General features: G+C 37.7%; 1 protein-coding gene across 4 annotated transcripts in view; it reads left to right on the plus strand.

Annotated features, from left to right (window-relative positions):
• The window catches only part of il1rapl1a (interleukin 1 receptor accessory protein-like 1a), a 199,489-nt gene that overhangs the window by 14,784 nt on the left and 163,594 nt on the right, over positions 1-21,111 (plus strand). For 3 of the 4 annotated variants that reach the window (XM_087804155.1, XM_087804154.1, XM_087804156.1), the window contains exon 1: positions 15,099-15,223. In XM_087804155.1, coding sequence (XP_087660281.1) covers positions 15,142-15,223 — 82 coding nt within the window. In that variant the 5' untranslated portion in view covers positions 15,099-15,141. Of the gene's footprint in view, positions 1-15,098; positions 15,224-21,111 lie in introns of those variants that run through there. The other variant, XM_087804153.1, reaches the window with a different exon arrangement.

Genomic DNA, 21,111 nt, shown 5'->3' on the forward strand with positions numbered 1-21,111 from the left:
CGGAGCCCCATTGTGTGACACAGAGGAGTGTGCGTAATGACCCTGGTGGAGACCAACCGCTGGGCGAGTTGGACAGGAAATGGTTGAAGGTCATTGAGTCTTGCTCATGGACTGTAATTCTCACTCAGGGGAGCCAGATTGGGGGGTTTTAAATGAGAACAACAGTTAATGAGCTCAGCACATGTTGAATTATACATCATCCCATTCCCCTCTTCCCTATCCCTTCACCCCTGGGCCTAAGACTACTTTTTTTTTAATGCCTGTCTCCTTCAAAATCAATTCTTCATAACTCTTTTTGCTGGATTATGTGTGAGTTCTGGGTTCTGGTTGGCTGTAACTCTAGTTCTACGAGACTTTCGGGTGTTTTTTATTGGTCCGGGTCTCAACAAAGGCACATATATTTAGCTTTTCCTGAGCTGGAAAGGCCAGAGAGAAAAGGCAACCCTGGTAGATTCTTGCTACAGTATATATTGAACCTACATTTGGTAAGTCTTTGTGTCTTTCTTCTTTTATTGAAACAATTTTTTTGGTTCTGACCTATTTAACTTTGTGTTAAGGTTTAGTATGTTGAATATTTTCCAATTCCTATATTTATATCCTATTGTAATATATATTCTGTAACATATTTTATATATATATTGTTTTATATATTAACATGTACACTTACTGATTGTATTACTTTATCTTATTACATTTTATTTTTTATTAATTACATTTAGTTCATTTCTTTTAATGTTTTTTTTTTTTACAACTTTTAAAATATAATTTTTGTCATTTGTATTTTTATGTTTTTATAGAATAAAAAATACATGAAAAAGTACGATATTATCATTATTTATAATCCCATGTATGAAAAGTAATTTTTTTTTTATTAAAGACAACTTGAACTGCCGTACAAAAGTAATTCATCAGGCAGACTCGGTTGTCAACAGGTTTAATGAGACCCATCGTAAAATGATGGTACATAAAGCTCCAGTCGTCGCTTCGCACCAAGGAACACAACTCCATTGTTGTGACAGATGATGACTATCAGCTTGCTATCACTGCTCATTACATTTTAATGTAATAATTGGTGACCGACATCAAGTCGGCTTAGTGAAGTAAACCGGGTTTTATTTTAATAGCTTTATTGCAGTTCAACTACACAAAGGGCACCTGTGTTGATTTGAATATGATGGCTGTAGATTGTTAAAACTGTAACTAGAGGTTCCATTTTATAACTTTATTACAAGGAAACATTAAAAAAACACAATGTGTGATGTTGAATTTGAACTATTCAACACATTTACAACAACAAACTTTCACTCCTGGAGTTTAATTGTGTACTTATTCTACCAGTTATAGGACCTGAACTGGAACTTAAATGGCTAAGTTTGTTTAGTTATGGTTTCAGGTGAGCCTTAAATTCCTATAGGCCAAACTTGCAGCTAAAAGTAAAGTCTTATCTTATAGTCATCATGTCAGGAAAACAGTTTTTTAAGCTTTAAGAAACTGCTTAAATTGTTGGAATAGCACTGATTTTTCAGAATCTATTGTTCTGAGAAATATGTGGCGCAGGTGCAGGTGAATCTGGTCTCTGTTTGGGCAGTAGTTCTGCAATAGTACTTTCATAATAATATAAAATATAAGGTGTAATATCTTCAGTTTTCTGGCCTTTTTCCAGAAACTTCGACTAATGAAGTTGCAATTTAAAGATTATTACGATGTCATAAAAAATGTGGCTCAACTGCAACGGAATAAAGGGCGGCTTTAATCCAGTAGTCAGCCAACCACTAGGTGGCGAACCACATGATTCGTACCTCGTTAAAATGCTCATAAAGTGACCCTGAGTAAGATTATTAGTTGCCCTTTACAATAACACTTAATAGCATATTTATTCAAATGGTTTTTCGATTTTTATAAAATTTAAAATTCGCCATTCACGTTTAATTGTAATACGATTTAAATTAAGATTTTTCCAGACCCTATATGATTATAATGTTGGCCATACACGTGCAGCCATACAGTACCTTTGATGCGTATTGTTTTGTATCTTTATTTATATATTCACACCGCGCCAGTTCTTATTGGGAATCTATTTTTACAATAACGTGAAATAATAGTTCCCCTGTAGTGGCTAAGATGGCAAATAGATCGATGGTTTAAATTTGCTTTGTGTTCCCGGATTTCTGATGAAATGTCTTTGTGATCTTCCTCCAGTCGATAGTGTTCAGGTGCACCACTACTGTTCCTTTACTTCTCTTCTTCATCTGCAACGCCTTTACTCTACAATTCTTCCAGTTTCATCCATTACCAGTGCGTCCCCAGTCGAGCAGAGAATCGATTTTTAAGCAGCCCAGGCTCTGGGGACCGAGCACAGAACCATTATTGGCCTCATTTAGGCTCCATTGACACAACGACGCCTACTCTAGACAATAGGGTGGACTCTGTCATGGGTAGCAACGTGTTAATGCACGATTCAGCCCGAAACTGCTGTGAGCAGCGTTTGCTCATTTCAGGGAGCTTTGTTTGGAGGGGAAGAGATGGGATGGATGCAGTTTGTGCACCAGTAATAGAGGCACATTTCACAGCTGTGGGAAAGCAACGAATGTATTCACTTTTTTTCTTTTTGCCCTTCCAGGTCTTCCTCACCGCACACAGATCTGTTTCAGGATTGAACGGTTGTGCTGGTGCAATTTAAGCTGGGTCATACTTTAGCGGCATATAGTGAGTTCTATAGTGAACTCCTTTTTCAGGGTAGATTTAACTTAACCCCATACTCCCGGCGGGTTGTTCTATATGTACGACAAACATAAAGAACAACAATATTTTGAATTATAAAGTATCTTTTCAGAGGTTCACACATTTCACTGCTAATACAGCTATAGTTTTCCTAATTACTACCTTCATCCAGTTGAGTCGTAGATGTTTAGTTTGTTCATTAGTAATCGTTAAGTAAATGAACTAAAACAATGATGATGATCACAAGATGTTGAATACAGAATGCACATTTTCTAATAAAATGAAGGACCTGATTTACTGAAAGGTTTTCACAAACTAAACTGTAAACATGCAACAAAAAGACGCCATATATATAATTTGCTTGGTTGTTCTTGCTCTACTGTGAGTGTTTTATTAATCAATGTGCAGTTTTTTTTGTCTGTACCCACAAATTCTTAGCAAATCCAGTTCAATCGATGGTCCTGCCGTGCATGCAAGCATCTAAATTGTATGTTCTATTTAGCACATGCAATCTGGGTTCATGCCAAACCAATATCTGTGAGTAGTGCTGGGTATTGAACCTGGGTTCTCTTGTGGCACCGACCGAAATGCTTCAATAGTATCGATATCAAAGAAGTTTTAATCTTTCAGGGCTAATTTTCAGTAATCACACGTGATTTAAACCTGATAATATGTGGATTTCTCTGAAGAAAACCGAGAACAAAAGTGACAAAGGCATTTGTTACTTGTTAGAAATGTTTCTTTGACACTGGAAATTATTTGTTTTTGTTTTTTTCTTCAAGAAAAATAATTTACTGATGCTGAAAAATTAATCTAAAAAACATTTGTGATGTAATTTTTCTTTTCGTTTGAATTAATCTTCAAAAAATGGTATCGTAAAAAGTGTCCTTTAGGAACCGGTATCCATGTGAAGGTATCATGAAGCAGTGTCATTATTTTCAGAGTCCACTAGATGGCAACATCTCTGCACTAATGTCCTTTGTTTTGAACAACTGTTACAAGGAAACATCACATAATTCCTTAACTGATGGCGCCACCTACTGACCTCTGAACAACATGACACTAATTCATGAGGCTTCATCAGTCTATCACTAGGTATCGGTAACGGTACCAATGTTCGTTTGATAAAAACTGTGAGTTGAAACAAGTTGAAAAACATCATGTTAAACATTTCTATCTAAACTCTACTTTTCAACCACTTTTGTTTGAAAAAAAAATACTTTAGATTGTAATAAACTATTGATTTTTATGCTTTTTTCTTATATATATATAAATATTTGCATTTACCTGGTTTGTGAGATATACTTAGGAGTGTATTGGTAAACATCTCACATTCTTTTATTCTACTTAGTAATAGTTTTTGATACCAAAAAAACAACTTCATCTTCTTGTTTCAAACACCTACTGAATCCATGAATTTCTGAAAAGACAATTGTTGATGAAGGTATTCATAGATCTCAGCAGTAATGACGAGCAATGGTGTGTCAGAGTGTGGCGTAATCTGTGTTACTTCTGGCCTCAGCGGGGGGTGTACACTAAAAAGGTGAGGAAAGTGTTGGACCTTGCTCTCCATCAAAGGAGGCATTGACTGTAACCATGAGAGTGTCTCTGCAGCCAGTCACCCTTGGACAGCTGACAATAGACCTGGGCAAGAGGGACGTAGCTGAAAGCAATCAACAGCCACAGGAGGAGAAAATGCTTGCCTCAGTGTCACCCAACTTCCCGCAACTTGGCCCGTGATCAGTCAAGCGAGAAGGATTTAACGTTCCTTGTATCGGTTTTAATTAATTACACACACACAACAGAGCGTCCTACGTTGTCCACGAATCCACGGCGTGCGTACGTCTATTTCCTGCCGCGTGGAAGAAGCTTAGGCCGAGACGAGCGCGGTGATTAATCTCACTCAGCAAGTGGGTCGGAATGGCGGGACCACGGCAGGGCACAGCTCGCCGCACCTTGCTTGTTAACTTTGCCCACCTAGGGCTGATCTCTGGAGAGGAAGAAGGGCTGACCGCGGTCGGAAGCAGAAACGTGGATTTAATGAATAGCTGCTCTATTATTGGTCTCGGGCGAGGGGGTCTTGACTGTTATGCAAACTTCACAGTGGCCTTTTCATTTTTCTGCAAATAGGTTAGAAAGTGTAAAGATATTAATAATATCATCACACATCAAGTGGACATTTTAAGTGCAATTTATGTGTAGATTGAAGTGTTTTTTAAATTGATCTTGGACTCTATTGTACTCACCAGTATGTGTCTGTTTGTACATTTCTCTAGGGATGAATTTTGTTTACCATAACCACACCCACTCTGCTGTGTTTGGTCGAACATCAAGGTCGGTCACCACGCGTCATCCATCCCGGAAGTCTTCATCTCCAAGGGACTCGTTGTATAAACAAAGCGGGCGTGATTACAGCTGACTGGAGCTGGAGTGAAGCCATTTTTACGTCATAATGGACTCCGCCTTCGTAACCTCTCATTCGCTGAGATTTCAGACGGGGGGGAACTTTATAAAGTAATACGTTCAAAACAAGGTCTTGATGATACTGCATCTTGGAGAGAAAGTCTTAGAGACTGGAGAGTTGGAGTTTGACTTTAGTTTCCCTTTAAAGAAATTGTTTGAATTCGTAAAAGTGGTGTCTCCGGCAAGCTTCTTGGACGCCTCTCTGGTGCGGTACACCGGGACTAAACGGATTTCTAGACCCAGGACAGGAAATTCACTGTTTCAGTTTGATATGAATAAAAAAAAATGTCAAAAGGAAAATTGGCACTTACTGTCTTAGTTTAGGAGTGATTCTGGAACAGTCTCGCAGGAATCTGAGTAAATAACCAGAAACAAAATATACCCCACTTGATACCTGATAAGAGTCAAAGGATGGACCTTCAAATCATTAAACTTACCCAATGGATAACATCTTATGAATTCTTGTCAATAAAATTTAACTTAAAATATCTCTTAAATGAATAGTAAGCTATGTTTAAAAATAACCCTTTTTCTTTTTCACTTATTATCCTTTTATATTTTGTATTTCACCTATGAGGAAATTCAAAGAAAACATAGGAGCAAAAATCTTTAGGAATACAGCCCCTGATCTCTGTGGACTGCAAGGACTCTTGCCTATGTCAATTTGTGCGTATTACTTAAGAAGCTGAAATAATCATGGTCCTCTATTATAGCCCAAGAAATAACCAAGACCTTCAACGCCGAAACAAAAACCAAGACTTTTAAAGACAAGACCAAGACGACAAATTACCTGAGACCTCTTTCGAGAACCACAGCAACCAAGTCCCATTCTGCACTGCAACAGCGTCTCATCATGCTTGTAAAATATGAACTAAGATAGGGATTTTTAATTGGTTCAAAATTCCAATTGGTGTCCACTTGTGTGATGAATCGTTGTAGCATTAAGTTATGTAAACTACATAAGGCACTGTATGTTGTTTTTTCTCTGAAATGTGGCTGACAGATGATATATATTCTGGAGTTGTATCTGAAGAAGACCAGGATTTACACATCAGAGGCAGAGCCTGTAGATCAGGCTGATATAGAATAACATTCAGCATATCATCAACTGGCCACAGACACAGGTGACTCCCTCACTCGTTCGCAACCTCTTTTCCCATCTTCATCTTTTCCAGATTTGCATGATTTAAATGTCTTAAAACAGGAATACAAAGACTCAGATCTTCATTATAACTGCAAACTTTAAAGAAGTGGTCTTTAAATACTGCAACACTAGATGTAAATCCATGTGTTTCTTGCAGAGCAGCTTCAAAGGTTACTCTATACCGTCGTTCGCTATATGACTGTATAAATAATGCAGGTTCTCAAGGCATGGAGGATGGGAAGCTCGTGTCATATAAAGCTGGTGTAGTCTATAGTATGTTTCTCTGTCACATGACATTTGGGTTACGATTTCTGCAGCTGGAGGTTTTTTCCAGCGGCTGAATTTTATATTCAGCATTTATTACTGATGAAATATTGATGTAAACCACAACTGGTCGTGTCATATAAGTTTGAGGAGGAGTGTAGTATGATCTAATACACTACACACCTCGCTATATATTGAATATATATATACTTACATTAGTATCTTTACATATTTATATTTGTTCAAGCTCTTATGAATTATTCAAATGTATGTATGAAGACTGGCACACTGTGAACTTGTATTGTCATCCATTGCTGTACAAAAGAGAAAAGTCAACAACAAGAAAGCCTTAATATTTTATAGATATTTTGAAAATAATTGTTTCAAGGTTGCTTATGCTATGTTTATCTTTATATTGTTCCTTTGTTTAACAAGATTGAAAAAACACTTTACAAATCATTGGGCAAAAAAGGAACACAGTTGTTCTTTAAATTTAATTAAGAAAAAAAGATATTTTTTGTTTTATTTTGGAAATGTTCCATTATTTAGGGTTAATACTTTAATTAAATCAACAATATGAATTTTGTATTGTGCTTTTTGTTTGCGGTTCTAATTAGTTGATGAGGAAATGATATACATATCATTATGATAAAAGCACACAGAGAAAACTTTATCCCATATCCCTTAAATGTATCGACAATAAACTTTTTTTTTTTTATAAATAATGTGGAATCATCAGAATTAACATTTCGGTCAGGTTGTATAAAGAACTATTTTACTATTTTTCGAACAAACAGTATAGGAAGCTTTCAAACCAAACTAAAAGTCCTTCCAAGACATAGTTATGATTTAGAAAAAAAGAGAGCATATATGCAACCTCAGAAATGACAAAACTAATTTTTGTCCAAAAATTATTTAAAATTATTTAATTTACCTATTAAATTTACTTCTGATTTATCACTAGCCCGCAGCAATAGATAATACATTACTCTTGATTCATGAGGTCCTTGGTTATTTTCCATTTTTGTACTTTTGCGCTTTTGCGGCGACTTTGTTTATTTAATAAGCATTAACTCTGGTTACATTATGTAATATCTCTTATTTAATTTCATGTAATGCCTTTTTTAATATTTTATTATTTTATTCTGTACTGTCATCACCATCAAGCAAAATCATACGTTTCATTTACAACATTGAGAAAATTGTCACGGGGCTCTGTAGTTATTTAAGTGTGATTTTGAGGTTTTTGGCCAAAGGAAATATCTTAAAAATAAAAAATAAAAATTTAAAATGGGAATATTTGTCTTGCTTGTTAAATAAATAAAATTTGAAGTTATAAAGTCGAATATAAAAAAACAAGTATGTGAAAACATGACGTGACATTGGAAAACACTTTTTATTTCATGATTCATGAGCTGGGAGGAAGTTATTGCAGCCAAATTCACTAATTAAGATGTTTTGGCTTTGGGCTCTTCTTCAAATGTGCAACTTGTTGGCTTTCCTCTCCCTCCAGAGATTTGGCGAAACATTGCCTTCAACGTGTTTTCTCCAAACCGGTGTTCATTAAATAACGTGAGTGAAGCCACTTGGGGATTTTTTTTTTTTTTTTGCGTGTGTCTCACAACAAGGTGGGCTGACACTGAATTACTCGACACATTCAAGGCAGGACGGCAGTGCCGGGCCGCGACCCCCATTTCCTAGAAAAAAAAAAAAGCAGTGGGCAGACGGTACATGGGCTTCTGTGTGTGATAACGTGTTCATGCTTCATGCATCGCTGCAGCCTGGGTATTACGCCGAGGCTCTGAATGCCCGCTCAGACACACCTGCTTCTGATGCCTGCGAGTGAAATGTTCAACACCGCGGACTGACGGAGCAGTAACAAGAAGTCGCCACGGAGGGGGTGTATCTCCAACCCCCCCTGGACAATGACTTGGAGATAATTACAGATGAGGGATTGTGGGAAAAAATAACCAGAGATTTGTGGACGGCGTTCTTCAGATTTAAGATAAATGTATCCACGGCTTAAAGCGGGGAAGAAAAGTCTTGTTGGTTTTAGGCGCAAGATATTGATCGGACAACTCGAAAAGTACGTTCTTATTGATGCAGAGAAAAAGCCAGAAGCAACATCTCCACATTTCCAGATACATTTCAGTGCCAAAAACCCCCCCACTCCGAGTAAAAATCTGGGTCACGATGAATAGAACGTGATTGTTGAAACAAACAGCTGCATCAAAGGATTCTTAGGGTGGGAAGAAGTGTTCTTAAAGATGATTCATCTGATTTAAAAAGTATTAAACCCACTTTTCATTTAGTCCCCCTTGACTGCATGACGTGTTTTAACAGACATATCTACGTTCATCACCAGGTGGCTACAACATGGTGTCTGTGTTTGTTGAAAAAAATAACAAACAGAACTAATTGAACTAATAAATAAATAATAACACAGTGGTCAACAGTAGTTATGATGGGAATAAAACAGGAGGAAAGGAAAACTCAAAAGGTGACAGCGGTTCAGAATCTCACGCAGAAAAAACGCTAGAACAACCTTGAAACACAAGATAATAAAGCAATCGCATGAAGAGGATCGATCTGATAACGCCAACTGGAAACACAAAGCTTTTGTAGTCGTCAGCTGGTGTCGCTCGTTTCCAGCACATGTTAGCTGTCAAGACGTGTCTCGGTGTTGTCTTGACCTTTTAAGGTATATCTTTTATTGAGTATTGTTTTGATTGTTTAAGCGCTTTGTGACCCTGGTCTGGAAATGCGCTCTTCAAATATAAATGACTTACTTACACAGGAGGGAGGACAGGAAACACGCCAAAATAAAATAACATGAAACAGTGATTTAACATTTGAAATCCTTAACCCTCTCTCCCGAAAAAAAAAAGTGTTTAAGGAATCCTTTGTTTTTTCTCTGGGTCAAAGTGACCCAGTGTCCACCCTGAGATAACACAATGGTAATGTAAAAGAGAACGTCTCTGAATTTAAATTTCACTTACTTATCTTTTTTTTTTTGAAGTTTCCAAAGAGTTTAGTAAAACATTTTAGTTGACACATGAGGTGTCTTGATTTCTACACCACTGCAGTAGATTAGGTTTGAGCAAATGGGTTCATCCTGTGGTAGTTGTTAGCGCTTCACCCTTCCTGCACGAGTACTCAAAATGATCTGTGAGGATTGTTCTGGAATGTGTCTATTATAAAAAAAACATCAAAATTAAATCTCAAAACATCAATAATATAAGGTTCATTTAAGGGTTAAATTGATTTGGGGGTCCATGTTTTCGCCCTTCTGTCGGCTTACCGCCTATCCGTCCATCAGCAAGCACCAAGTTGCAGCTCTTTTATTTAGTTCCTTTGTGGAGCTGTTACAACTTCTTTGTGTCAAGAATGAGGGAATTAGTTGAGACGGCGGATAAGTTGGGGTTTGAGAGGTGCACAATGGCTTTATTTGTTGGAGGATTTTCAGGCGGGTGATGTCAGCGCTGGCAGCACGAGGTGCCCGACGGGGGTTAGTGAATGTGTGACTTGACCGTGACTTCAGCAAGTGTCACTGGCGTTTTTCTCTGACGGGAACAACTGACCAACACGATAACACAAAGTAGACTTACACTTTGTTTTGGAATATTTAAACACCAACTTTACCTCGACAAACGTTCGGAAAAAATTTCCAGATTTAAGGAAGGATGTCCAGCTTGTGGGCCGGCCAACCCCTGTACTACTATTTCCTGTTGAATATTTGGAAAACAGATTCAAACTAGATACAAATAGTTATAAATCATTAGAGGGCAACTAATGTGTTGATTTAAGTGTTTCTTAAATAGATATTGGACCTCTATTGTACTCATCAGTATGTTTTTGTTTGTACAAAACTCTCTTTTAATTAAGATATTTACTTATTATTTACTTTTTCTTTGTACATCCCAATCAATGTGGAATTAATCGCTGACTTGTTCGTCCCTTTCCACGCCATAATTTACATATTTTAATGTTTAAACGTTTTTAAGAAATATTTATTTTTGATTGAATATTGATCTTTTATGTAACATGACTAGGGAAGCTGACGTGCATCTGAGCAGTAAATAAGGACGTACTTGTCAAACTTTTTAACGCTCTTTTCATTATTGATATACATTAACGTGGAAAAGTATGTCCGTACGACCGCTTAGTATATGTTGAAGTTCCACATTAGTTGCCCCTTTAAGCACTTAAGTATGGAAATAGCGAAAGCTAATTGGCTGCTCAAGTTGTACTCATTGTTGATGGCGTATGACACATAAGAAACATGGAAATGCCACTGGTATTTGCTTTCTGTATCTATGTTTGTTGTCCATTCTAAGTTAAACTGTCTGTTTCTGATTAAACTGTACATCGTTCTGAAAGAGCCAATTTGAATTATCTATACTGAAGCTTCTTGGCTTACTGTGGAACACAGCCATCGATGAAAAATTACCCAAAGTGTCAAAAAATTGTGGAAGATCGGCAAAACGAAAGCTTTTTGATGACACATTCATTATTTATGGGTGAATAGGCCGCGAGCAATTTCAAATTTCTTCAACCATAAGTTAAATAGCCCAGACCTAAAACGATTTACTCAATTGCTGCTATATTAGCTTTTACATTAGCTTGTACACCAACTCACGCGATATGCAGTAGCTTAGGAGAATCCAAATAGTTTACTTAACGGCAATGAGTAGACATACAGAGATCCCCCCCCCCAAAACGGATTGATAGTGATAGATTTATAGAGTGTCTTTTATGCTGTAATGAATCAAACCATTAAAATAAAAACAAATAACAATTGGGTGCCTCGCACAGAGGTGTCAAAATTCAGTGTGAACGCCTCATAAGGGTCTTTTTTCAAAACACACAGTACATACGTATGTACACAAAAAAGCTTTGGCCGCACAGTCACATGGAAGTTGTTTTTTCAAGAGTAGTTGTAGGTTTAGATGTGTTTCCAAAGTCCTACCAACAGGGGCCCAATTAAACGGCACAAAATGGTAGATTTGATACTTTCTCTTTTTTCGTTCAGACCAGATGCGTCTTCAAACGATACTGTTGAAAACACATCGCGGCAACTACAAATTCCAGAAGTGTTGATCTCCGCGGCCTCACGCTGTGAGTGTTAGCATACCTGTCGGGAGTCAGACGCCGGCGCACCTGCAACCAATCAGCCTCATTAGCATCAGCGAATGAATCCAGGATGGAAATCAACGTGAACATCAGTGAAAAAAACCTCCTGCACGCTCGACGTTGTCTTTCTCCGGTTCTTAAATTAAAAAACCTCGCTATCATGGCAGCGCTCTCGTGCAGTACAGCGGCCTCACCGGTACCTTTGACGTAAGTTTGTAGAACCCCTATTGGATCTGGTGTGTGGTAATTTACAAAGCAAACATTCAGGTTAAAAAATGGACAAAAATATTTGTTCATTTTAATGTAGCGACCAGAGCTCAGTTGTCCTTTGCTTCGACCCAAATGACGAACTTAGAAACAGCCAAATATCTCCATGATGCACGTCTGTAATATCCGTCTTGTATTGAAGTGTTGAAAAGAGGAATTGTTCAGAAAAACTCTGTATTTTAAGCTTGTTTTTTGCTGACGCTGCTAGGCTAGCTGCTAGGCTAACATCCCACAGGGACAGGATGTACTCACGGTAAATATTCCTTTATAGACTGGAAACACTTTCGATATTACCTGGAGTGCTTCCTGTCTATGTGGGATGTTAGCCTAGCAGCGTCCGCAAAAAAAACAAAAACTTAAAATATAGATTTGTTTAAGTTTCAACCAAAGATGAACGTTACAGACGAGCACCACGGAGGTATTTGGATGGTTTTTAACGTCTGTTTTTGTACGAAAAGACGAAGACTGAGCTCCAGTTGCTGCTTTAAAACCAACATACATTATTGTGTATAACAATAAAAAGGAACAAATTACTCTGAAAATAATCCCAACAGGCCGTGGGCCATTGGATAAGGGGGTGAGTAGAAAATAAGTTAAATGTGTAGTGTAGGGGAACTAACCCTTTAAATCAGTTTAGCTTGACCAAAGCCGTATCCCTCCACTGACATGTGTCTTTAAGGGGCTTTTTAGGCGAGCTAATCTGTCAGTGGTGGTATTCTCCAGGCTGTTATTGGAATCTCGGACCATCATTGACTTGATGTTGCGTCCGTGATGGAGGAGGAGAGAAAGGATCTTGTGATGGTGTGTTATGTCGCGAACACACACACACACACACACACACTCGGAGAAAGAGGCGCCTTTCATTAGATATGCAAATCTGGAGTACACGTGACCTGCAGACTGTCAAGTTCATCCTCTCTGCACGGATACTTTCTCTTTCCAAATGCCGTCCTGATTCTTTGGTTCATTGGGTTAATTTGCTGCTTGTTGTGTAACCTGTGACGAGGGGGCTAAACATGGCTGTGGTCACTGGGGTAATGGGTCGTCTTATCTTTCTTTTTATGGTCACTTCACCTCTAGTGTGTCCACATATCTTATTGTAATGGCGGTGCACAGTGGAAGCAAATCGTGGACCTTGATGTTGAGCATCTTAAGCAGCCTGTTTGAAATGCTTGTTGGGTTGTCAATCAATATAACCTACATTCGTCCCTCCCCCTCTGGATCCTCCCCTCAGTGCTCAGTGAATTAGCCATGATATGCTTAGCCTTGCAAATTAGAATATTGGGGTTACAATCTGAAAACAGGGGGTTAAACCTTTGACTTCAAAATGTTGCTTACTCTTACATCTTAAGAACATCTACCCCACCTTTAAGCGCTTCAGTGGTCAGTCAAATGAGGGTTCCCTTGTCATGGCTAAATGCTGTTTTTTCAGGCTGAAAGACTTGCTCAACTGGCCATGGCATAAAGATTGAATCCAATATATATTATATATTTTTTATCATGATACTTTATTAATAAAACAGCACTATCAAATTAATTTTTCAGGTTTAAAAGTTTTTAAAATATTTATTTTATTAATATTTTATTTTATTTTTTATCATAGTTCTTTTAAGGTTATACTTTTATAAAATTTTGTGTAAAATATAATGATTGGGTTATTTATTCATTTTGGTGTAACAATAAAACCTCCGGGCCTCTAGATGGCAGCTGTCCTCTGCAGAAAAAGGAAATATGAAATCCCACAAGATCCCGGCGATCACTGAGGACAAGAGGATACATCATCATTTTAAAACAGTTGTTCGACATATTTTGGTTTGCATTTCTTTTAATAAAAAACAATTTCCAGAAGGAGATCTCCAGAGGGATTAATAAAGTTGTATCTATCTAATACAACCAAAAGAGATTAATCCTAAATCACTAAAATCCAATGATCCAAGAGATACAGACACAGAAGGAAGATCCGCTATTTTGATTTGGTGTATCCATAGTCCCACCGCGAGATCTGGTTGATGACTGAGGACGAGAGGATACAGTCGGCTCCGGCATTTTTAAAACTGATGTTTAGACATATTTTGGTTTTCAGTTCCATTAATTACACTGCAAATTTGTGTCCCCTAAATCTTGCAAATGTATCAAAATGAATTTGTTTGTCTGGTGAGATTAGTGTGTCCCTACAGCCCTAATACCAAGGTGCCAGAGCTGGGCCAATTGGTGAACAGACTTGGCCAAAAGACATATTTCCATTATAATATGATTTTTGCTGTTTTATATTTTTGTGTTAAACAAATTATCTTTTGTTTTTTAAATCTGTTCCATCTTAACTATGTAATTGACATTTTATGTGTAAATATAATTTCATAGACCGGAATAGAGAGATCTGTGGATGACTTTCTTTATCAAAAAGGGACTTCCGGTTGGGTGTCCAATGAGGACCTTGTCTACTTTTATTAGCGCAATTTTTGACCCCGTCCCTCCAAAATTATTCTCATATTCAATGATTCAAAATGCCTCCAACTCAGAGCCCACACTCTCGACTCAATGTACATTTTCACTGCAGCAAGAGCTCCCTTGCAGACGCTGCTCATTAGACGGTAATTACAACATGCAAGATAATGTCATTTACTCAGAAGATGAGATGTTCCTATGAAATGTGAGCGTCACCTGGATAAAGATGTGTTTTTTTTTTTCAAATCTCCTCAATCGTTTCTTCTCCCTGCTTTTAATGAGAATGGCAATTATAAAGGTGTTTCTTAAACATGCAATTAAGTCTTTATTGAGTCGTCAGCATGTGCGGGAAATGGGTTTCTGTGATATATTCTCCTACCACGATAACCAGCCTCAATTACATTCGCGGAGGAGAAGAAAGACCCCCAGGGGGAACACTGGGAAATGACATGTTGATGCGAGTCCCCAAGTGTGTCGCTCGGAGTCGGGGGTGACGTGCAGGTCTCTGTTCAAAAGTGTGCTCGCTGCAGTGTTTGGCCTGCTCCAGATGATTCTTTCACTCTGACACTTACTCCTGTCAGCGGTGACAAGAAAGTGCCTGATCTGGTGTACGAGCAGTGACTGATTGTTCTCCTTCTCTGCTGTTATCTGTCCTCTCACTCCTTTTCCTCTCCTCTGTCGCAGGCTGTACGGACAGGGGGAAGATGAGACCTCCCGTCCCTCTGCTGATCCTGCTGTACCTCACGCTGTCCAGGACTCAAAAGGTGGTCTCCAAGAGAGGCTCAGGTCTGTAACCTCCTTTAACCGTCTTCCAGTCTTGTTACGCTTGTGGGTGTGTACCTGAAGAATGAGTCAGACAGAGGCAGAAAGACAACATGAAGTTTGCTGTGTTCCTCAAACTTTATTTTTTTACTTTTGATAACTTTTGAGCCTGAGACTTGAGAATATTTAGTCAGAAACATGTTTTTTTTGGATAGAAACAAAGGGGATTCTTCTAAAAATCATAAGTAATAACTTGAATCTCATGATTCTCACTTCAATAAGGGAATTTAAAACTTCTCAGTTTATTCTCTTAATTCTCACTTTCATCTCCGAATTCTAATTTGAAAATGATAATTGAAATCTCATGATTCTCAATTCAATAAAGGAAATTTAATTTCAGAATTTTCACTTTAATCTTGGCATTCGTGTTGTAGAATTTCTTCTCATTATTCTCACTCTCCTGTATTTTTGTGTTAACAACACTGGAAATAAAAGTATCTGATTCAATATGAAAATGCCTACTTTATTTTAATTTTAATGCCATAATTCTTTTTTATCTTGGTATTTTGACTTTGAAGTAATACATTTAACCTCAAAATTCGTACTTCAATATGCTTATTCGCACTTTATTCTCATTTTAATCTCAAAGTTCTCACTTTCATCTGGATCTGGAAGTAATTCTCACTTCAATATATGAATTTGCACTTTATTTTTTATTTTAATCTCATAATTCTAATTGTATTCTTATAATTCTTACTCTCCTGTGTTGTGTCTCCAAAACTGGCTATAAAAAAAAAAAAATCTGATTTATGGTTCAATATTGAATTCCCACTTTGATCACAGAAATTCCACTTTGGACTAACTTTTATCTTGGCATTCTTATCTGAATCTTATATTTCTCACTTTAATCTCAAAGTGATCACTTTCCTCTCGAAATCTCACTTTAATACAAATCACTTTATTCTCATAATTTTTAATTTAATCACTGAATACGATTGCTCTTTTTCACTGGCCTTGATCATTTTCGTAAACATGTATATGTTTGTCATTTGTTGAGGAAAACATTTCAACAGGTTTTAACCTGAAAATCTCAAACGTTCCTACTTGCTCATGATAATGACTACTCGTCCAAGTAGTCCAAGCAAAAAAAAAAAAAAAAATCTCCCTAGAACCAAAATGGTCAGGTTGTCCTCTCTCAGATTTCCTCTCTCATCCAACCTAAATCATCTGTAGAGTCACTAAGTACAGATAATCAAGTGGACCCGCAGTTTGTTCTCCGCTGCTTGGAGCTCATTACAACAAATGCAGGTAATCTGGAAATGGAGCTATTCCGACTGAAAACAAATAGAAAAACGAATCCCCGGAAAATGTTTTAGTAACGGTGAATGGCTGCTTTTATGGGCCGCTGAATACAGTCCACTGTCTCCCACTTGCAAAGTAGAGATAATGTAGGGCTTGGAAAACATTATGAAAATTCCACGTGTCTAATTACAAGCCTGCAGCAGTGATTAAAGCGCTCAAAAAAGACAGACCTTAATGCATAATGCAGAGTGTAAAAGACAATGATACCTGTAATTGGGGTGGAAAAATGACTGGTTTCAAGGCACGGTTGAGATAACAATACGATCAATGCGGAATGGATATTTATTTAAATCCAAATATTGGAAAATCTTGAGCTTCATTTTAATCTACAGCTGTCACAGCAAGAGTGAGGGAATCCGACCAGTTTTGCTATAATAGAATTAAATCGTCATTATATCATAACATGGTTGATATTGATTATCTTTGGTGGCTGGATCAGTTATATCTTGGCGGGATCCCTTGTGTTCTCACATGGGCCATCGTACCTGTGCGCTTCAGTCTTCCGAGGATTCTGGTGTATGGATCCAACCCAGGGAAGCACTTCAGACCAATCAAGCGAGTCCTCCGGGTCCCCCGGTCAAATATTGATGGCAGGGAAGTCAATATAACCCCCCAGCTCGGGGGTCAAAGGTGATCCACTGTCACCATGTAGTTTGCCTTTTTAATGTCCTTCTGAAACGTCTTTCTGTCTATCAGGAAGATTATTAATGAAGCCACGGAGAGAATCAGACAAGAGTCCATTAGAGTTGTAATGTGGAACACTTGTCCTGTCACACGCCGGCCCAGATGCTTCGAGCTGCTCACTATGGCATTGAAAAGAAGATGTGCGTTAAAAAAAAGTCAACAAAAGGATAAAATGCTTCTATAATTATCAATAACAAAATGTTTTTTCCTAAAGGAATATTGATGTTGTGCTTTTACCTTTCAAAAAGCATCAGAGAAATAAAAAATAAATATTATATAACTATAATAATGTGTTTAACAGCTTTATAAAAATTAAAAATAATGCTTTTAACCATCGCAATAAAATATTGTTGAGCCTCAACTTTTAGTTATATTACTTTGGAAAGCATTGGGGCAGCACAGAAAGAAAAATATAAATAATCTGTTCTATTGATTATTGCTGGCTGAAGGGTGTTTTATTTTGAAAAAAAAAAAAAGATTTTCTCTGAAATAACATTAGCGTGTGACTCTTGACTGGTGAAAACAAGTAAAACACAAACTCTTTAGAAACCTCATAGTATTTAAATACTACTAAAAGACAAGCTCACACAGTGGACACACAAAGTCTCATTGGTCAAGGCTAGGAGACGCACACGTACAGAACACCATCATCAGCATACAATCAAATACACAAAGATGCAAATACACAAACATTATGTTGTGACCGGTCCAGATCTTGCTGATTCAGCGTTATGTTGAGATTTTTTCATGCACTTGCCTACTACTGTATATCTTTTATTCTATGATTCTCAGCGAGCGGGCGAGTGTGGTGCAGGACGCTCCGTATTGAAGATGAAATGTGTTGATAAAGGAGATCAATCGTCTGATAAAGCCCCTGGTGGGTGATTGTTTTCAGGGTTAAAGGTTTTAGACATTTGTCTTCATGTGCTGGAGATGAAAGAGATGAAGCAGCTGGACATGAGCTGCTCTCAAATTAAATATAAGTGACCTCCTCTTGCTCTTGTAAAGGTGGTGTTGCCTCACTGATATAAATCGTATGTTGTTCCAAACCTCTGGATGTTTGTTTAGTGATGACTTGTAACCTTATGGGAATAACCTTTAGTCAGATTTTCCTTCCTTACCTTCAGTGTTGGAAGCTGTGCGATGTGATCGAGTTTGGCCCAAGATTGGCCCTCAAGAGACGAAACCAAGCTCCTTCTAATCGATTTATTTCCCAAAATCGTTTATCTTTCGATGGATCATCATGACATTTGGTTGTTGATGGTCGGAGTTGAACTCTCCTAATTGCGTGACACCTTTGGAGCTTGTAATGTTGATGTGTGCATTTATTTTGTCGTCCTTTACGCAATCCATACAATTGGTGATTAAAGTGGCAATCCCACTTCTGTAACCAATTGCAACAGAGAATGTATTTTCTTTTCTTTCTTTCATTGAAATTCCTTCCACGTGCTCAGTTTTTTGTTTTTTTTCCCTTTCAATTTGAGTTCCTAAATGACAGTCATCAGCTCTGCTGGCTATAAAGTGGCTAGAGGAACACAAAAGCTTGACAACTAATCTTGGTGAGCCATCATATAAAAGCTCACAAAAAATGAATACCTCCACATAGTAGCTCTTTTCACATGATTCCTAAAAACAGAGCACACAGAAGTTAAACAACTCAAGAGTTGTGTTGCCTGAGGATAACTAATAAAAAAAATAACCCACTAAACTCTGAAGAGAGAGGGGAAGAATAGAAGGGAGTAAGTTCATAGGACTATAGTCTTTACGATTGCCATAAAGGTGCTGCAATATAATACAAATGATTAGAAAACTGATAATTGACCATCGACCATCATGACTTTTTTCTTTAAGAATTGTCTTTGATTTGATTTTAGGCAACACACACGTCAAACACTGTTCACAATTTGAAGACTCTTTGAAGACATTTGCGGCTATTTAGCAGATTTAATTCTTAATATAATTCTTATTATTTATTTTTTAATTGTAAAAATAAAACTCAAATTATTGTCACACAAGCTTTTATGACAAGAACGTGGTCAAAAGAAAACACCTCAATGGGAACCTATTTAAACCACGGTACCGTCTGACCTCATTTTTAAAATATTCAAATAAATATATATATATATTTGATTTGAACATTTTAGTTTAATGATCTTTATTCTACAAAAGTGGCGGATAAACTTCTAAAGGCAACTTGTAAAACAGCTTCATCATTTGTGGCCCTCATTATAAAAAAAGTTTTGCAGAACCTAATGACAAAACTCTTCAAAGCAATTATCACATTTTCTATTAATAAAGTGACCACTTTCATTAGCCTTGAAGCAAATACCGGTTCCACATACACTCAGATAATTGGTGAATGTTAAACTGTGGGGGTTTTTTTAGGTTTCAACATTTGTAAATTCTCTTCTTGTTGTTGAAAGACGTTATAAATGGCAGCTGCTGCTTGTCTCGTGCTCTAGAGTGTCTTCTAATTCATACAAATGTGAATGAAAAAGTAGCGTCACCAGGCTAGTGGAGCCATGACCCGGGACTCCGTTGACACTTACTCGGGGTTGACTCGGGGTCTGTGACAGACACAAGCTGTCAGGATGAATCCGTCAGAAACCAATTGTGTCCCATCTCGGTCTTATCTGTCCCAGTCAGACCTGAGCCAGCCTTTTTACAGCGTATAAAGGGCCTGGCTTTAATGAAACAAGACAGGGACTCTTTAACTGGGGTCTCGATCTGCTCACAAACCCAATTACAAGTTTGCAGCCGGCTTCTGTGATGAATTTTAAATATGGAAGAACCTTTGCGCGAAACTCGTTTCATTTGACGCAACAGTCATTGACCTCCGGAAATTCGAGTTAGCGATGTTGATGATTGAATTTGAAATTGCTCGGCAATGTAATTCACTTATCCGTTTATTGTGTGTATTTAAATGATTATGACAATAAAAATCGGATCATCTCCTTTATGTGGTCCATGTAGGTAACCCTTTCATTACTTCTGTTTTGATGATTTGCTCGTCCGAACATCCGGAATGACCCTGTAGCGTCTTGAAAATCGTGGCGGCGAGTATACACTGCAGTCAACACTGTTCAAGTGACTCATGATAATGACGCCATCATCTATCCGTCGTACCTATGAACAATCATGTCTACAAACCACCTGATCCGTTGAAACACCTTAGGCATCCGCAGCTATTCATCTAAACACACGTTCAGGGAAGCATGAGTCCCTATTCGACGTTGATTTATCATCAAAATATGGTTTTCAATGAGCTGTGACGAAGTGATACTTTAGGCTTTAATTATCCCTTGATGGCTTTGTGCTCCAGGACTTGGTGTGGCTTATTGTTCGTGAGCACATTATATGTCTGCTGCGGGCAGACGACGCGCCACCAACCGTGCGGCCACTGAAAATAAACTCTCCCCATCAAGTTCAAATAAAAGGTGGCTCATTAAGAAAACAAAATCTGTATTTTAACTATTAAAAAGAGACTTTGGAGAAGGAAAATGTAGCATCAGTACCCTCCTTTAACCTATATGATCCTGGTGCCACCAAGTAGATTTGACAAAAAATGCCGTGGCTCATCAAATGTTTATCCATGAATAGAATATTCCGTTTTTTTTTGCTTGTGTAGCTCTTTATAGAACTGTCTCTTTAGGATTGTTCAAACACAGAGCAGATTTACCAACACCTGCATCAAGAAATATGCTGACCAATGATGGAAATTCAGCCTTAGCTGTGACTATTTGGTATTTGGACCATCAGTTCTGCTGAGAAAACGATCCTGAAAGCCTCAGATATAGGGTAATGGAGGTTTAAAAAGTGTTTCCTCTGAGAAAAGTCTCCCTTCGTTCTATTGTCCATCGGGCCGT

This window comes from Callionymus lyra, chromosome 12 (assembly GCF_982586985.1).
Source record: "Callionymus lyra chromosome 12, fCalLyr1.hap1.1, whole genome shotgun sequence".
In the NCBI taxonomy this organism is placed as follows: Eukaryota; Metazoa; Chordata; class Actinopteri; order Syngnathiformes; family Callionymidae; genus Callionymus; species Callionymus lyra.